The sequence below is a fragment of the Panthera uncia genome (genome assembly GCF_023721935.1).
Source record: "Panthera uncia isolate 11264 chromosome C1 unlocalized genomic scaffold, Puncia_PCG_1.0 HiC_scaffold_4, whole genome shotgun sequence".
Taxonomy (NCBI): Eukaryota; Metazoa; Chordata; class Mammalia; order Carnivora; family Felidae; genus Panthera; species Panthera uncia.
The window spans coordinates 77530341-77550062 of NW_026057585.1; the positions used below are offsets into that span (position 1 = coordinate 77530341).

At 36.5% G+C, this 19722-nt stretch overlaps 1 protein-coding gene across 3 annotated transcripts in view; it reads right to left on the reverse strand.

Moving 5' to 3' along the window:
* LOC125912773 (protein argonaute-3) overlaps positions 1 to 19722 on the reverse strand; it is a 115552-nt gene that overhangs the window by 85034 nt on the left and 10796 nt on the right. For 2 of the 3 annotated variants that reach the window (XM_049617503.1, XM_049617502.1), the window contains exon 2: positions 11176 to 11347. In XM_049617503.1, the coding sequence (XP_049473460.1) occupies positions 11176 to 11347 (172 nt within the window). Of the gene's footprint in view, positions 1 to 884; positions 950 to 11175; positions 11348 to 19722 lie in introns of those variants that run through there. The other variant, XM_049617504.1, reaches the window with a different exon arrangement.

The window sequence follows — 19722 nt, forward strand, 5'->3', positions numbered from 1 at the left end:
AAAAGCAAATACATATTCTATTTTTATTTAAAAATTTAAGCATAATTATCTCATAAATATACTTCAAAACTATGTTGAAATACTGAAGTCTTCCAAACAACAAACAGATGCATCACAATGCATTAATACAAAGAATGAATTCTGGTAATTAACATAAACTGTGAACTGAATTTTCTCTATATCATAGTTGTGGAGCTGTTTTTGTCTTAATGTGAGGTTGTCTTTTATTATAACAATGAGGAGAATTCCTTTGATCTTTTGTTCAAATGTAGAAATTTTAGAGCAACATTTAAGAGTAAATTGTAGTATAAAAATAATTATTTTATTTAAAATTTTTAAAAATTTAAAAAAGGAGGGGCACCTGGGTGGCTCAGTCAGTTAAGTGTCAGGTCATGATCTCGCAGTTTCTGAGTTCGAGCTCCGTGTCAGGCTATGTGCTAACAGCTCAAAGCCTGGAGCCTGCTTCGGATTCTATGTCTCCCTCTCTCTCTGCCCCTCCCCTACTTGCTCGCTCGCTCTCTCTCAAAAATAAATAAACATAAAGAAAAAAAAATTTTTAAAGAGTAAATCGTAGTAAGTCTACAATAACCAAGACACACAAAATAGTTTAACTTCTAAAGCAATATTTAGGAAAGCAATTTGGGAAAGAAAATCTGAGAAAAGGGAGAGAAGAACTTCTAACCAATCTTTAGTGGCTTCCTTTTACTAATAACCTTAGTCTGAGAAGGAAAGAATTCTTGTATAGTATAATATGATACATTTTTGTAGAACCTCAGGATAGAATTTACAACTCCTTAAGAATATCTGGTGATCACTACAAAAATGGAACCTACCTGAGTATATTGGTCTTACAAAGGGCTACAGCCTACCTTTCCCACTCTTACCTCAACCACCACTTCCTACATTCTGGTACCAAGTCTTTTGATTCCATCATGCTCTGGTGCACAGACTGTAAAGTAAAATTTAATATTGGTTTCAGTAAGTTCCACTTTACCACCTGACTCATACAGCAGAAAAATGGTAGGAGAGGGAAATTTTAATGTAAAAAAGAGAAGAAATTATTTTTGTTAATTGTTACTATATGCTCATAGAGACCCACCTTCATCTCTTTTCTAGGTACCTCTTATTCTCTGCTCCCAAAAGGTAGGATGGGAAATATTATTCTAGTCTATAAGAGAAACCATGAAATAATATTTTCCCCCCAAAAGTGACTCTTCACATTAGTTTAGTATTCACAGCTACAATAAATTAATCTGTCACTATAGTATAGAGAAAAAGAAGGAAGATTGCTAAGGTATAACGAAGATAAAATCACCCAGATGCTTACTTATAAAACACAACTAAAACAAGCTGGCAGTCTCTCCTTATATCCTTCCAACCTTGAATTTATCTTCATAACTTCTCCGTAAGTAAGACAGAAGGTAGCCAAATGAACACTTTTGCATCACAATAAAGTTTAAAAATAGAAAGTAGAGAAGGGGTTATACTTTAGATCAAATTTTTAATATTTTATAATATAAAATTTGTAGTACACCAGAGCATTTTACTATAAACTATCTTCCTAATAATTTCACATGGGTGTGAATTCTTTCATAGTATTATGTAACCACACTAGCTAAACCAGTGGAGTAAATTTCTAAAATTCACAGATAACTGATAGATTACCTTAGATTGAGCAATCATTTTTTAACTCAAGCTGGCTTACACTAACAACTCTATTCTAGAACACTTCTTCTCAGGCCACCAATGACTTCTTAAAAGACATGATCTCTTTTCAGCTATTACAATCCTGGCTTCTCTGAAACAGCTTATACTTTGTCCTGGTTCTCTTATCTTTCCAATCTAAGTGTCTTCACTGGTAAACGTTAAACAACAGAATCCCCAGAAACCCATTCTCAATCTTGACTCTGCATACTTTCCCTAGCTTCTTCCCCGCCTCTAGCTTTTAGCTATCACCTATATGCTGACACTTCTCAAATCTCAATCTCTATCTTGATTTCTTGAACTCTAGACACTTATTTCCAATTATCTATTGAACTTCTCTATTTTCATGTTTCTTATGCAATTCTACCTCCAAATATCCAAAACAGAAATAAAAAACTTGGTCCTTTCACCTCCTGTATTTCTGTGAAGGCTATCATTATTGCACAAGCTAGGAACTATGAGGTCTTTCCCTCCACACCTAAATCTCTTTTCCCTTTCCCTCTACACCGAAATTACTCATTTTTCTTCCAAATGTTACATCTAAGCTCTCCCTTTCATCACCACTGCCACTGCTGGCAGTTAAGTCTTAGAAAACACTACCTCTAATCTAGAAAAGTAGGTATCAGAGGTACTAGGGGGTATGCTGGAGTATGTGTGAAAAAAAAACCATTTAATTTTCATCTAATAATTAGAAATTAAGATTTCTAAACATTCATGAATATGAATCGACACTATTATTGTCACTTATCCCATGTCATATGATCGGATATAACATATGGCACACCAGGAACCCTAAGAGAATAATAGGACTTCTGCAACATATAAGAGTTAACAGTATATTGTAATAATGTTGTATGGTAGCAGATGATAATTACACTTTTATGAGTACAGTGATGAGTACAGCATAATGTATAGAGTTGTCAAATCACTATGTTGTATATACCTAAAACTAATATAACTTTGTATGTCAACTACACTTCAATTAAAAAGAAAAGAATCAACATTGGAATTCTCATTCATTCACTTCAGCATGTTGCAACTTATTTCAGTTCAAGTGTATGGCATATATTCAATCAGATTTTTGGTGTATTAATCTCAAATTTTCAAATTAGTAAACATATTTTTAAATAGTTTATTTCAGGGGCGCCTGGGTGGCTCAGTCAGTTAAGCATCCGACGTCGGCTCAGGTCATGATCTCACGGTCCGTGAGTTCGAGCCCCGCGTCGGGCTCTGTGCTGACAGCTCAGAGCCTGGAGCCCGTTTTGGATTCTGTGTCTCCCTCTCTCTCTGACCCTCCCCTGTTCATGCTCTGTCTCTCTCTCAAAAATAAATAAACATTAAAAAAAAAAAATTTAAATAGTTTATTTCAAAATATTGTTTCCCACCTTGAATTTTTCTATAATTATGTAATACATTAGGATACTAGTACATTTCTATAAATTTAAAAACTTTAAATGTGTGTGCATATACATTTATTTACTGTTCAGTCCATGGTCAAACATGTATTAACTAATGGGAATGAGTAATCAAAGATTTGAAGACTATTGATCTAGACTACTGCAACAGCCTTCCCAATGTTCTCCAGAACTCTGGTTATTCTCTTCTCTAATTCATTCGTCACACTGCCATTAGTTATGCTTTTAACTATAGATGTTTCTCATTTGCTCAAAGCCTCCAGTGGCTCTTCACGGTTTCTGAATTCATAAGCCTCAGCATGCATGGATTTAAGACCCTTCATAACTTCCCCTCCGGCTAAATTTTTAGATTCGAGCTACTGTATTTATATTGGCCTATTTCTGTTACATAAATATGTCAAGCTTTTGCTATGTTCACTCTATATATTCTTTCTCCTACTCCACTATTTAGTTCAGATACCATGTCATGTATCACATCTTCCTCCCTAACTAAAAGCAGGAATCATTACTCTTTCATCACAGCACATAATGCACAACTCACAGGATTTCTCACTACATACAAACGATGGAATCTCTAGCAGATATCATCTTATTTTGCCTTGTACCTTTTTGTATCTTGCATTTTTTGTATCTTACAAAAAAGGGGCACAGTGAGTGAAACACTTAATGAAAGCAGGATGATCTTAAAATGATCTTTAAGTTTTAAAAGTTACTGCAGAATTTAGAATTGTAATTCCAGTCAGAGTCCATATATTCTTTAAATCTTGTACTAAACAGCATTCTACCTTGGTACAACTATATAGCAAATTCAGATAACTGGTTTACTTAAAAAAATTTTTTTAAATGTTTATTTATTTTTGAGAGAGAGAGAGAGAGAGAGACAGACAGACAGACAGACAGACAGAATCTGAGGCAGGCTCCAGGCTCTGAGCTGTCAGCACAGAGCCTGATGCAGGGCTCGAACTCACGAACCATGAGATCATGACCTGAGCTGAAGTCAGACTGCGCCACCCAGGTGCCCCTCAGATAATTGGTTTAAATTGATTTAACTCAATTTAAGGGAAAAAAAAAATGTAGCAGACTAAAAATAAGGAAATTCCACACCAATAACGGAATACTATACAGCTGTTACTATAATTGAAATCTACATAAATAGATGTTAGAAATAAACCCTACCTACTAGTCCCTTTAGAAATATATTTACTTATAAAACTATCTTTGGACTTCAAATATATTGTAGAAATATTAGCTAGGTGACTAAATACTACTGAGTAACTTATCTAGATGCTACTTCAAAGAATTTTTGAGATTTCAGGGGCATCTGGGTGGCTCAGTAGGTTAAGTGGCTGACTCCTAGTTTCAGCTCAGGTCATGATCTCATTCACAGTTGGTGAGTTTGAGTACTACAGAGCAGAGCCTGCTTGGGATTCTCTCTCTCTTTCTACCCCTCTTCTCTGTCCCTCTCTCTCTCTCAAGATAAATAAATAAACTTACAAAAAAAGAATTCTTGAGACTTGAAATAATCACCACTTGTTAGCTTTCCTATCTTCCAAGCGATTAACAAGGAAAATAAAACATGCTTATTAACTGACATATACTGTATGGTACGGTTTCTCCAAGATAGCTAAATACTCAAAACTACAATTGTTTGATTTTCACCAGCAGTGTTTTCTGGGGTATGTTCTCTAAATCATTTTAATCAGAAGTATACTCCTCTACAGATATGACACCAAAAGGGCAACTGGCCCAAGAAAAAATTAAATGTTCTTCATCAAAATAAAAAATGTGCTTCAAAGGAAAACGTCAAGAAAGTGGAAGTGAAAGGCAACATGCAGAAAAGGAGAACATTTTTGCACATCATTATATCTAATAAGGCACTTTTAACTATACTTGTAAAAAATTCCTATAACTCAGTAACAAAAAGACAAAACATCCAACTTAAAAATGGGCAAAGAACCTGAATAGACATTTCTCCAAACATATACAAATGGCCAATAAGTACATGAAAACATGCCCAACATCATCAACCATCAGGGAAATGCAAATCAAAATAACAATGAGACACTACTTAAAACTCCTAGGATGGTTATATTAAAAAGATAGATAACAAATGGTGGCAAGGATGCAGAGATGCTTTAATCATCATACACTGCTAGTGGGAATGTAAAATGATGCAGCCAGTTTGGAAAAGAGTCTGGCAGTTCCTCAAAAGACTAAACAGAGTTACCAAATCATTCCACTCTTAGCAATACACCCAAAAGAAATGAAAACACATGTCCACACAAAATCTTGTATACAAACGTTCATAGCATTATTCATACGCGCAAACAATTCATGTCCATCAACTGATGAATCAATCAATAAACAAAATATCCATACAATGGAGTATTATTTGGTAATAAAAAGGGATGAAGTAGTGATACATGCTACAACATGGATGAACCTTGAAAACATGTGAAGTGAAAGAGGTCAGTCACACAAAAGGCCGCATATTATATGATTCCATTTATATGAAATACCCAGAAAAAACAAATCTGTAGAGACAGAAAGTAGATTAGTGGTTGGCAGGGGTTGTGGGGTAGGGGTGGGGAGGCAATGGTAAGTGACTACTAAGGAGTAATGGGGTTTCTTTTTGGGAGGATAAAATGTTCTAAAACTTGACTGTGGTATATGTTAACTAACTAGAATTTAAATAAAAACTTGAAATAAGAAATTATCAAGAAAGTTGTACTCTCTGAACATACTAAAAACTACTGAATTACACACTTTGAGTGAGTTGTATAGTGCATGAATTTCGTATAAATGAAGTTATCATTTTAAAAAAGCATGTCCCTCTCTTGGCTTATCACTTATTTACAACACTGTGCCAATGACATTCCTAATAACACCAGAAAGGGAGTTCTTTCCAAGACTCTGATCTGAGATTTCCATTTAAAAGCCAAAATGGAATCAATATAGATTTATTTTTTTTCTTCTAAAATTCAATCATCAGTATTACACCACAACCATATGCAACATGCACAAATATTTGGCACTATATCACGAATTACAACACAAGAGTAACAGTGATAATAGTACAATGAGTATAAGATAATGTTTCACTTATAAAAGAAAACTGAACCAAAAAAATTCAACCACAATCTAATACCATCTCAAGATTCCTTCAAATCTTTACTTCATATTTAACAATAACAGATCCTGCAGTTACAATCATGCTTTTATACAATTTTTCCCATGTATATATTTCACTACTTAATGATTTTGAGTAAGTACATAACAATCTATTTGAGGTTTATCCCAATACATATTTAGCAGTTGGACAAACCAGCATAAAACCTCAAGTTAAGGAATTTATACTCTAGGTCAGTATTTCTAAAAATATTTGATTTTTAGTTATTGAGACCATGCACTTAAAAAAAACTGGAAACATTTAAAGTCTGCTTAACAAACATGCTCTTTTACCAAATGATCATTTTCAATCAAAATCATTAAGCTGGCAAAAAAACAACACACACATAGCCTAAAGGGGTGAGGAAAGGACAAAACAAGCAATAGACAGAAAATCTGAAGTAGAGAAGTTGACTCACAAAAAATGACTCACAAGCATTTCCTGGGTATTTTTTGTCCAAGAAAACTCCTATGACTAAAGTGGAAACTTGTTTGGCTACAATCCATCATTCTACTATTATGATTAATACCATGGTGCCAAATATTTGAGCATGTGGCATATGGACAAGAAAAACCTCCTATCCGTTGATTTAAATACTGAGGCATTTTGGCCCATATCTGTTTAGCTAATATGGAATAGGAATTGTCTAGTTGTATCTAGTTTCTTCTAACTTCTCAAGTTCTAGCTATTGAAAAGTAGGAACTGAATGAATTTCAGAAGTCTACCAACAATTTTAACTAACTAGTTATGTAGCAATATTGCAAAAAGTGAGGATAAAAGTTACTCTTTTGAAGGAATAAAGGCAGTAAGTTCTACAAATGCTGACATAAAATCAAGTCATTATTAACAAAGAAACAAAGAGTAAAGTTGATTTATATCATTTTAAGAATCTCAAAGAAATCCTGTAGCTCCTGTGAAAACTCAAATTAAAGATACAGGATAAAAAACTTCCATTTGGAAACATCTAAATTACAGATGTTTTACTCCTACTGGCAAACAACATAACAAGACAAAACAACCGTAAGACAAAATATAATTAGGGAAGTAAATTAAAACCAGAATGCACACACCAAATTATTACATACATTTCTCCCAAACTTAACCAATATGTTGAGCATCCACATGTGAAATTCTATTCTATTTAACTTCTTTCTTTCTTTTTTTTTTAAGTAGGCTTCATGCCCAGCATGGGGCTTGAACTCACAACCCTAAGATCAAGAGTCAAATGCTCTACTGACTGAGTCAGCCAGGCACCCCAATTTCATATACACTTACATAATATACAAATAACTTCCTCACTCCTACCAAAAATAAAAAGTTATATAGAAGGAACAAACCTAATAAATAATTTTGTTATTTTTTTTAACCTAATATTACACTAGTCCCTCAGAACTCTGAAAAACTAAAAAAAGTCTCAGCTGACATCCAAGCCCCAAGCCTCCATTTCCCATTATTTTCTAAATTATAACCCATTTTGTCTTTAAAGCAATTTTGTTTTCCTAACATTTTCATCATATGATTCTCCTACTTAATCAATAACCAACAACAATTCTTTACTATATACTGCTAAAATTAGGGGTGGCTCTTTTGGGCAGGGCAAGGGGGAAAGACAGTAGTAAGGAATTGAGTTCAGAAATATCTGCCCTAGGGGCGCCTCGGTGGCTCAGTTGGTTGGGCATCCGACTTCGGCTCAGGTCACGATCTCACAGTTCGTGGGTTCAAGTCTTGCGTCAGGCTCTGTGCTGACAGCTCAGCCTGAAACCTACTTCAGATTCTGCGTCTCCCTCTTGATCTGCCCTTCCCCTGCTTATGCTCTGTTGCTCTCTCTCTTAAGAATAAATAAACATTTAAAAAAAAAATCTGCCTTAGGAGAAATATCTACCAACACTCAGTCGGCTGAGCATCTGACTCTTGGGTTCACGTCATCATCATGTGGTTTGTGAGACTGAGCCTTGCATTGGGCTCAGTGTGGAACACAGAGCCTGCTTGGGATTCTCTCTCTCTCTCCCTCTCTCAAAATAAATAAATAAACTTAAAAAAAAAGAATAATATTAAAAAATAAAACAAAATATGGGGCACTTGGGTTGCTCTGTCAGTTAAGTATCCAACTCTTGATCTTGGCTCAGGTCATGATCTCATGCTCCCAGGGATCAAGCCCCAAGTCAGGCTCTGCTCTAACAGTATGGAGCCTGCTTGGGATTATCTTTCCCCCTCTCTCTGCCCATCCTGAGTGCATACTGTCTCTCTCTCTCAAAATAAATAAGCATTAAAAAAAAAATAAGATAAAATAAAATGTTAGACATCAATCAAAAGGGCCAGGATTATCCTTCAAATTTACAGATTAACACCCCAGTTTTAAGAAACAAGAAAAAGGGAATTTGAGAGTGTGGCATGAAGATAGTTGGGTCCCCATAAGCAGATGGCTAGCAGAAAGACAGATGAGAGAGGAAGGACTCTAAGACAAAGACTAGCTTATGGACCTTAAGAGAAAAGGGTAGGACACTGAAAATCTCTGGGTAAATATAGCCTTTTATAATGTCCAGTTCTCTTTCCTGCCCCCCCACCATCATGTTCATCTCATTTTACTTTTATAAGCTTTCATTCACTCTACTATTTATTATGTGCCAATCATCAAGCTAATATCAGCACTACAAAGATAATGAAAAAGAATATTGCTTTTCATGAAGAAATTATACTGTGAGAAGAGGAAAGCAACAAGTAACCAATATACACTAAAAATACTGTAACAGGATTGTACACCAAGTACTATAAGGTCACAGAAGAATGAACTACCTCTGACTACAGAGTTCAAAAGGTGTGTCTTGAAACATAATAGAAGTTTGCCAGATAGATAAGGGCAGAAAGGGCATTCCAGGTAAGACTGCAGAATATGGTAAAGGATATAGATTAGAGCCAAACAAAGAAGGGTATATAATACTAAATTTGAGATGTCATTCTGTAGGCCACAGGGAATTAAATAAATTTTACAGTAGGCGAGTGACCTCAGAAAGAACTCTGCACTCCACATTATTACATTCGTATGATGGTTTGGTTTTTGTTTTGTTTTGTTTTTTTTACGCATTATAGCAAAGTCTCTTAGCGCTCATTCACTTCATATTTCTTTTTTTTTTTTTAATTTTTTTTTTTTTTAACGTTTATTTATTTTTGAGACCGAGAGAGACAGAGCATGAACAGGGGAGGGGCAGAGAGAGAGGGAGACACAGAATCTGAAACAGGCTCCAGGCTCTGAGCTGTCAGCACAGAGCCCGATGCGGGGCTCGAACTCACGGACCGTGAGATCATGACCTGAGCCGAAGTCAGACGCTTAACCGACCAAGCCACCCAGGCGCCCCTCACTTCATATTTCTTATGTGTCTTATCTAAATGATGGATTTCTTTTTTTTTAAATGTTTAATTATTTTTGAGAGAGAAACAGAGCAAGAGCAGGGGAGGGGCAGAAAAAGAGGGAGATACAGCAACTGAAGGAGGCTCCAAGCTGTCAGCACAGAGTATGACATGGGCCTCAAAACCATGAACTGGGAGATCCAGAGTCGGACCAGAGTCCGGACGCTCAAACAACTGAGCTCCACCAGGTGCCCCTAAACGATGAATTTCTTGACAGCAAGAACCACCTATGTCTTAAATGAAGACTCTTAATAATACTTATTGAATAAGAAAAGGCTGGGATATTTGATAGCATAAATCAAAATGCTAAGTTGAGTATCACTGTTTTCTAAGTGTTTTGTCTATATGTCTTGTTTTGTTTTGCTTTTTTTTAAAAGTTTATTTATTTTGAGAGAGAGAGAAGGAGAGAGAGAAAGAGAGGGAGGGAGAGAAACAGCGGGGGAGGGGCAGAGAATCCCAAGCAGCCTCCATTGCCAGCATGAAGCCCAACACGGGCTTGAACTCTCAAACTGTGAGATCATGACCTAAGCCAAAACCAAGAGTCAGACACTTAACCGAATGAGCCACCCAGGCGCCTATTTTGTTTTTTAGAACCTCCTTCATGGTGTACACCATGTCGTAAGTTCCATTTATCTTCCCTTATTGCCTAAACCACAACCATACATATATGTATATACACATACATACATACATACACACATACATTTGGGGGAGGTTGAGAGAAGCAGCTTACTAAAAGCATAATGATAAATGTTTCTATATCATTATGTACTTGTTCCTACATAAAAGGAAGGAAAGTCAGGAGTTGAGGACCAGAAACGGAAAGCATGAAACATGACAACCACTATTTCTACCCACTACTGCTACCATCCCATCATCTTAAAGGGATAAATAAGGTGGGCACGTAAAGGGGAGAAAAAAAGAAAGCACAGATATGTTAACCAACAGCAATGGAAAAGATATGCTTAGTCTGATTTCAAGAGCATGTAAAAAGGAGCTGGACCTTCTCTATTATCACAGAGAAAACATGTGAGCTTATGCTATAATGAGAAAATTTCAAGGCTATTTGTAGATTTTTCCCAACATCACAGCTCTCAAGTACAATTTATTTATTTATTTATTTATTTATTTATTTTTTAACGTTTATTTATTTTTGAATAGAGACAGAGCATGAATGGGGAGGGTCAGAGAGAGAGGGAGACACAGAATCTGAAACAGGATCCAGGCTCTGAGCTGTCAGCACAAAGCCTGACGCAGGGCTCGAACTCATGGACCGTGAGATCATGACCTGAGCCGAAGTCGGACGCTTAACCGACTGAGCCACCCAGGCGCCCCTGAAGTACAATTTCAAAACAAATTACCATGTGTGCTTGGTCCAACTGTTAAACATTATTATTGTTATTAAATGTGAAAGATAAACATAATTACTAAAGCAAACAAATATCAACAGCAAAATAATCTCCATGACTTCACAATTCTTACCTGTTCACTCTCCTAGGACACTTGTCTGGTTTAATATCTACCTCATAGAGGTAGACATCAATCTTTGGGATTTCAACTTGAAAACAGTTAGCCAGCAATTTAATGGGTTTGCCCATGGTGCCATAGCCAGGTCTTCTGGGCACCATGAGTAGGGGCTGGGCCCCAACGGGTCCTGCCAAAGAGAGGGTAAAAAAAGAGTAACACAGTTATAAGCTGCATTTGATAATCTTGTCAATCAGAGTATATGAGAATTTTTAGTACAGCTGATAATGGATGAAGCCTAGTGCTAAAAGATGCTATCATTTCTAACACTTCAACTTTTTTCTCCCCAACTTACTCTCCTCATTTAAACATACAAACAAAAAAATGGTACCTGTGAAAACTTATTTTCAAAGGGGTAGAAAGAAGGGGAGAGCAATCACACAAACCCAGACAAGCATGAGCAACACAAATCAGACCCAAAGAGTGTGAGACCAACAACAAAGTACTGAACTTAAAGTACGACATAATAAGGACAAGAACAAATGAACAAAATACCATAAAAGATAAACACTGATATTTTTTTATTTTAGAAAGAAAGAGCAAGTGGAGGAGTGAGGCAGAGGTGGAGGGAGGGGGGAGAGAGGGCAAGGAGGATGGAGAGAGAGAGAAAATCTTAAGCAGGCTCCACACTCAGTGTACAGCCCGATGCAGGGCTCAATTCCAAGACCCTGGGACCATGATTTGAGCCAAAATCAAGAGCTGGATGCTCAACCAACTGAGCCACCCAGGTGCCCCCAGGAAACACTGATTTTTAAAAGAGGAGGAAAAAGGCTTAAGTGACCAATTTAAGTGAAAAAAAAAAAATGGTATCACTACAGATATTGAAGATACATTATGTCAATAAATTTTCAAGTTTGGTGAAATAGGCAAATTACTAGAGAAATACAGGTTACTGACATACAAAAGTATATAAAATTTGAATTCTTCCATTGCTGTAACTATAAAATGGAAAACAATATTGTGGCTCCTCAAAACATTAAAAATAGAATTACCATATGATCCAGCAACTCTAGGGTATACACCCAGAAGAACGTTCAGAGTATTGAAATGATAACTGTATACATTATTATTTTTTAATGCTTATTATTTTTGAGAGAGACAGAGACAGAGAGCAAGCAGGGAAGGGTCAGAGAGAGGGAGACACAGAATCAGAAGTAGGCTCCAGGCTCTGTCAGCACAGAGCCCGACGTGGGGCTCCAACCCACAGACTGTGAGATCATGACCTGAGCTGAGTCAGTCACTCAACCGAATGAGCCACCCAGGCACCCCAATAACTGTACACCTTTGTTCACAGCACCATTATTCACAACATCAAAAAGGAAGAAGCAACCTAAGGGTCTACTGATGGATGAATGGATAAACAAAATGTGGTATATACATATAATGGAACATTAACCTTATAAAAAGGAAATTCTGACACACTACAACATAGATGAACCTTGTGGATGTTATGCTACATGAAATAAACCAATCACAAAAGGACACTGTATGATGCCACTTATTTAATATCTACTGTGGCCAAATTCAGAGACAAAAAATACAAGGGTGGTTGCCAGGGGCTGGGGTAAAGGGAGGGTAGGGAATTGTTGCTTGGTGGGTATAGCTGCAATTCTGCAAGATGAAAAGAGTTCTGGAGATTTGTTGCACACAATGTGAATATACTTAAATAGTACTGACCTGTATACTAAAAAATTGCTAAGATGGTAAATTTAATGTTACGTATACTTTATCAAAGTTTAAAAAACGCCTTAAGTGATATCTAGCATTAAGATTTTAAAGCTCAAAATGTTGTAACTTTGTTAAATGAAATTCAAACAATAAATTCAGTTAATTAATAACTGTTACCTGAATGAACTTACATTTAAAATATCTGAAAAGTCCTGTAATTATTTGAAAAAATGAAATCCACAATTAAAAATAATTCCAGAGGGCACCTGGTTGGCTCAGTTGGTACAGCATGCAACATTTGATCTCAGGGGCATGAGTTTGAGCCCCACAATGGATGTAGAGATTATTTAAAAATAAAATCTTTAAAAAATATATATATTTCCACACATACACTAAGAGATTCCAAATCCAGATGGTTCCACTAGAGAATTACAGCAAAAATTAAAGGAAAAAATAATACTGACCTTATACAAACTCTTTCAAAGATCAGGAAAAAAGTAAATATTTCCCAATTCAACTTATGATCCCAGAAAAACCCTGATAGTAAAACCTTACAAGAACATTATGAAAAATAAATAAAATCACAGAACAGTATCATTCATGAATATCCATGCAAAAATCATAAAAATTTAACAAAGTAAATCTAGCAATATATCAAAGGGATAATGCTTCACACAAAAATCAAGTTTATATCAGGAATTAAAAGTTGGGTTAATTAACTTTTTTTCATTGGATGAAAGTACACTGAAGTGCTGCCTATATCAGGTTTTTTTTTTTTTTTTTGGTAAAACCTCTTATGAGGATATTACCTTTCCTGTTATCCTAGATAACACTGATAACATCATAGCTAACACTGAGTAATTCTAGACCAGGTCATAGTTGTGGTTCTGCCATTTATCTAACCACTTGATCTTTGTCAAATATTAGTAGCCCTGAAACTTCTATTTTCTGATCTATAAAATGAGAATAATACCTGATCTGCCTCTTTCTTTTGAATCTTGTCAGGATCAAATTAGAAAACATACAATAGCAAGGCACCTGGCTGGCTCAGTCAGTAGAGCATGCAACTTTTGATCTCAGGGTTGTGATTTGAACCCTACATTGGGTGTGGAGATTACTTAAAAATAAAATATTAAAAAGAAAAGTGTCAAAAGAGAAGAAAGAAAGAAAGAAAAAAAGAAAGAAAAAGAAAGAAAGAAAGAAAGAAAGAAAGAAAGAAAGAAAGAAAAGAGACAAAAGAAACAAAGAAAGAATGGAAGGAAGAAGGATGGATGGATGGAAGGGCCTAGGTGGCTAAGTCAGTTGAGTGTCTGACTCTTGATTTCAGCTCAGGTCATGACACCGAGCAATGTCAGACTCTGCACTGAGCATGGAGCCTGCTTAAGATTCTTTCTCTGCCCCTCTCCCCCACTTGCATGCTCTTTCTCTAAAATAAAAATTAATTTTAAAAATAATAAATATAAATATATAAATTTATATGGTTTCTTTGATTACTACCCATCCTTTACAACTCCAATAGTCTCCCTTCTTGAGGTTTCAAATTTGTCTTGTTATTCTAATGCTGTCATTAAGTAATGTTACACAAAAAGGCATGGGGAGGGCAGTAGATTTCCCAAGCCCTTGCACATTTAAAGAATGTCTGTTACCTTCATATACAAACAACCTAAATTGAACCTATATATTTAACAATTTGATCTTCAAATTTCCATCTAAATTTTCATCTAAAATTTGCTATTATGGATTTCTTTTTCTGTATGCGTTCTTTATATCTGAGACTTGAAAATCCATAAATATGTCCTCATGTGGTTCTCCCTCTGTTAGATTTGCTTGGAACATAATATATGTTCAGTTTTCAGTTGAGATCAGTATTGCAGAAGGGTTTCTTCTGTTATTTCTTTATTCATTTTTTATTTTTATCTTTTTCAAACACCTCTAAAATTTGCCTTCAGTAGCCTGCACGCATGGATTCTACAGCCAACCCAGTTGTAGTAACAGGCTGTAGTAATAGCCCTGTAAATATAGTTGTTTATAAATATTTGCTTTATAATTTGCAACCAATAGCTTCAATATCTGAAGTCTATGATTTTGTTTTCATTATTGTCTTTCTTGCTCATGGTATCTTGTTAGCATGTATATCTAGATGGGCCTTGTACTCGAAAAGTAGTTTGCACAAATAATTTGAGAACGAGGATAAAAATATATTCCTCAAGAAAAGGTCTGCATTTGTTTCTGTCAGGTACCTGGGAATACTACCTGTCCAGTACAACTTAAAATAAATTCAAGTTTACAATTTAGGCTTCCAGTAAGGGTTGTCCACTTCAAGATTATTCTCACCCTGAGCATAGCATTTGAGGGTCTCAGCTTATGGCATAGAAGTCTCCTGTATACTCTCATATGCAGACTCTGGACTTTAATTTCTGTTCACTCCACACCTTCAAGGCATCAAAACTTAATGTTTCCAAAACTAGCAAATGCCCTCAGGGAAAAAGTGGCTTTCAAGGTCATTACTTTTCTAGGTTTCCATTTCTCTTCCATTTTGGCCCGGTAATTACAGGCATACACCACAGAACTGAATTTTTTTCCTATAAAATACCTCCTCGTTTTTATTTTTATTTATTTTTAAACATTTATTTTGAGAGAGAGCGAGCACATGCATGCAAGTGGGGGAGGGACAGAGAGTGGGACAGTGAGAATTCCAAGCAGGCTCCATGCTGTCAGCACAGAGCCTGACGTGGAACTGGATCATACTAACTAGGAGATCATAACCAGAGACAAAATCAAAAGTTGGAAGCTTAACTGACTGAGCCACCCAGGAGCCCTAAACTTCTTAGAATATGCTTAAACATCTTCCGATACAATTTTTTCAAATTATTTTTATACAGCAAACGTTTACACTAAGTCCCCCAAACTCAATACAGCCTTTTTTTAAAAAACATTTTTTTTACATTTATTCATTTTTGAGAGACAGAGAGAGAGCACAAGCGGGGGAGGGGCAGAGAGAGAGGGAGAGGGAGACAACAGAATCCGAAGCAGGCTCCAGGCTCTGAGCTGTCAGCACAGAGCCCAATACGGGGCCGAACTCACAAACCACGAGATCATGATGCACAACGGAGCCACCCAGATGCCCCAAAACAGCTTTTGTTTTAAAGCAAGACAATGTGTAAAGAAGTTTCAAATTACACTACAATGCAATTGGTAGAATACCAGACATCACACATACAAGATTAAAAAAAAAAATTTTTTTTAATGTTTGTTTCTTTTTGAGAGAGACAGAGAGACAGAGTGTTTGCAGGGGTGGGGCAGAGAGAGAGGGAGACACAGAATCTGAAGCAGGCTCCAGGTTCTGAGCTGTCAGCATAAAGCCGGACGTGGGGCTTGAACTCACAAAAGGCAAGATCATGACCTAACTGGAGTCGACGATTAACCCACTGAGCCACCCAGGTACCCCTAAGATTTTTTTTAAGTAATCTCTACACCCAATGTGGGGCTTGAACCCACACCCCAAGATGGAGAGTCGCACACCCAACCAAGTCAGGGGCTCTACACAAGTTTTTTAAAGCCTGCTAAGTACCTACGAAGGGAATGCACTGCTGGTGCTTAAAAAAAAAAAGAAAAAGTCATGAAGCCTTGTGGTAACCACAAAGCAAAACCCTACAGTAGATACACAGAAGATAAAAAGAAAGTAATCTAAGCACCCATTAAAGAAAATCATCAAAGCACAAAGGACAAGAGCAGAGAAGAAAGGAAGGGAAGAACTACAAAACAGCCTGAAAACAATTAGCAAAAGAGCAATTAAGTACATACCTATCAATAATTACTTTAACTGTAAATGGACTAAGACATACAGTGGAGGCTGAATGGATTAAAAAAAAAAAAAAAAAAAGACCCATCTACATGCTGCCTACCAGAGACTCACTTCAGATGTGAGGACACACAAAGATTTTAAGTGAAAGGTTGAAAAAATATATTCCACGCAAATGAAAATTTAAAAAATCACCTCCAAGACTGATGTCAAGTTTACTACCTATGTATTCTTCAAGGAGTTTTATGGTTTCAGGTCTTACGTTCAAGTCTTTAATCCATTTTGAATTAATTTTTGTGTATGCCATAAGATAGGGATACAATTTCGGGGTGCCTGGGTGGCTCAGTTGGTTAAGCATCTGACTTTGGCTCAGGTCATGTTCTCAAGGTTCGTGGTTTGAGCCCCACGTTGGGCTCTGTGCTGACAGCTCAGAACCTGGAGTCTGTTTCGTATTCTGTGTCTCCCTCTCTCTCTGGCCCACCCCTGCTCATGCTCTGTCCACTCTCTCTCTCAAAAATAAACAAACATTAGAAAAAAAAACAAAAAACAAAAAACAGGGATACAAATTCATTCTTTTGTATGTGGCTGTCCAGTTTTCTTAATACCATTTATTGAAGAGACAGACTGTCCTTTCCCCACTGCATGTTCTTGGTTCCTTTGTCGAATATTAATTGACCATATATGTGTGGGTTTATTCCAGAATTCCCTAGTTTTGTTCTTTCTCAAGACTGCTTTAGCTATTTGTGGTCTTTTGTGGTTTGTGGTTTGATACAAATTTTAGCATTGTTTGCTCTACTTCTGTGGAAAATGCCATTGGAATTTTGATAGGCATTGCACTGAACCTGTAGACTGCTTTAGGTAGTATGGGCCTTTTTACAATGTTAATTTTTCCAATCCAAGAGCATTTTCCATTTATTTGTGTTTTCTTCGATGTCTTTTATCAATGTTTTACAATTTTCAGTATACAGGTCTTTCATCTCCTTGGTTAAATTTAGTCCTAAGCATTCTATTCTTTTTGATTTAATTGTAGATGATATTGCTTCCTTAATTTCTTTCTGGTAAATCCTTATTTAGCATGATCTCGTGGTACGTGAATTTGAGCCCTGCATAGGGCTCTCTGCTGTCAGAACGGAGCCTACTTGGGATTCTCTGTCCCCCTCTCTCCACTCCTCCCCCGGCTCGTTCTCTCTCTCTCTCAAAAATAAATGCTTTAAAAAATGAGATAAAACTATACATTGTAGATGTGCTTGGCACTAAGTCATAAAAAAAACTATAGCTTTTCAACAAATATTAACAAGCATGTACCACATGTCACACAATATACTAAGTGCACCATCCTGTATTAAGCACCTACTATTTGGGGGGGGGGGGAGTACAGAGGGAAACAGGTATATAGAAATTTTGCCCCTTCATATCAATTTCAGAAGTAGACTTACAAAATCAAAGGGTAGGAAGAGAACTGTTTTTCTGACTCCTGATATTTACTGCCAAACTGTCGTGGGAACACATCATTATCACCAGCTCTCTCTCTCTTACCCTCTCTAGAATTAGGCATTATGTTTTCAAAATACCTTTTATGTGTTAAAATTTTTTTTTCTGCTATTTTATTTACATGCGGTTACTATCAAGATTGGCTTAAAAATAATATTTTGCTGTTCTATATCCCCAATTCTCATTAATCTCACTGCTCCTATAGATAATTCCTTTTCTTTTTTAATTTTTTTAATGTTTATTGATTTTTGTGAGAGACAGAGAGAGAGAGAGACAGGCAGAGAGAGAGAGAGAACAAGTGGCGGAGGGGCAAAGAGAGAGGGAGACACAGAATCTGAAGCAGGCTCCAAACTGCTGTCAGCACAGAGCCCGACACAGGGCTTGAACCCACCAACCGTGAGATCATGACCTGAGCAGAAGTTTCATGCTTAACCCACTGAGCCACATAGGTGGCTCAGATAATTCCTTTTTAATTTTTTTTAAAGTAGGCTCTATGCCCAACGTGGGGCTTCAACTCACGACCCTGAAATAAAAACACATGCTCTACTGACTGAGCCAGGCCGGTACCCCCCACCCAGATAATCTTTAAAAAAATCAAAAACAGAAGCACCTGGGTGGCTCAGTCAGTTAAGCATCCAACTTCGGCTTGAGACATCTCACAGTTTGTGAGTTCGAGCCCTACATCAGGCTCTGTGCAGACAGCTTGGAGCCTGGAGACTGCTTTGGATTCTGTGTCTTCCTCTCTCTCTCTCTCTCTGCCCCTCCCTGTGCATGTTGTCTCTCTCTTTCTCTCTAAAATAAATAAACATTAAAAATTTTTTTTAAAAATAAAAAACAAAGCAGTGCCTGGCTGGCTCAGTCAGAGGAGCACGTGATTCTTGATGTCAGGGTTGTGAGTTTGAGCCCCATGCTGGGTGTAGAGATTACTTAAATAAATAAAACTTTATAATCAAAAACATAAAAAGTCATATCTACTTTAAGTATTTATTGAACATTATGTTCAAGTTATTTTTTAATGTTTTTATTTTTGAGGAACAGAAAGAGTGTGAGCGGGGGATGGGGCAGAGAGGAAGACACACAATATGAAGCAGGCTCCAGGCTCTGAGCTGTCAGCACAGAGCCCGACACAGGGCTTGAACCCAAGATCATGACCTGAGCTGAAACCAGACACTTAACTGACTGAGCCACCCAAGCACCCCATATTCAAGTTTTTATAGATACACAGATTAAATAATAAGTCAGTTATCTGCTTTAACTAGTTCCTAATATATTGTGGGGGGGATATTCCACCTTAATATTTAAAGTTAACATTAACAACAATAGCTAATCTGTGTTATTAATATTCGAAATGCATTGTGATCTCTCATAATATAATTTTGAGGCAAGTACTATTATTATGAAGAAACTGAAGCACAGGGAGATTAAAAAACATATTCACACTTATAAAGTGATAAAGTCAGGATTTGTAAATAGTCTGATTTAGAGACTGCATTTTTAATCATTATACTACACTAAAAACTAACATCTGGTGAAAGTCTATCATT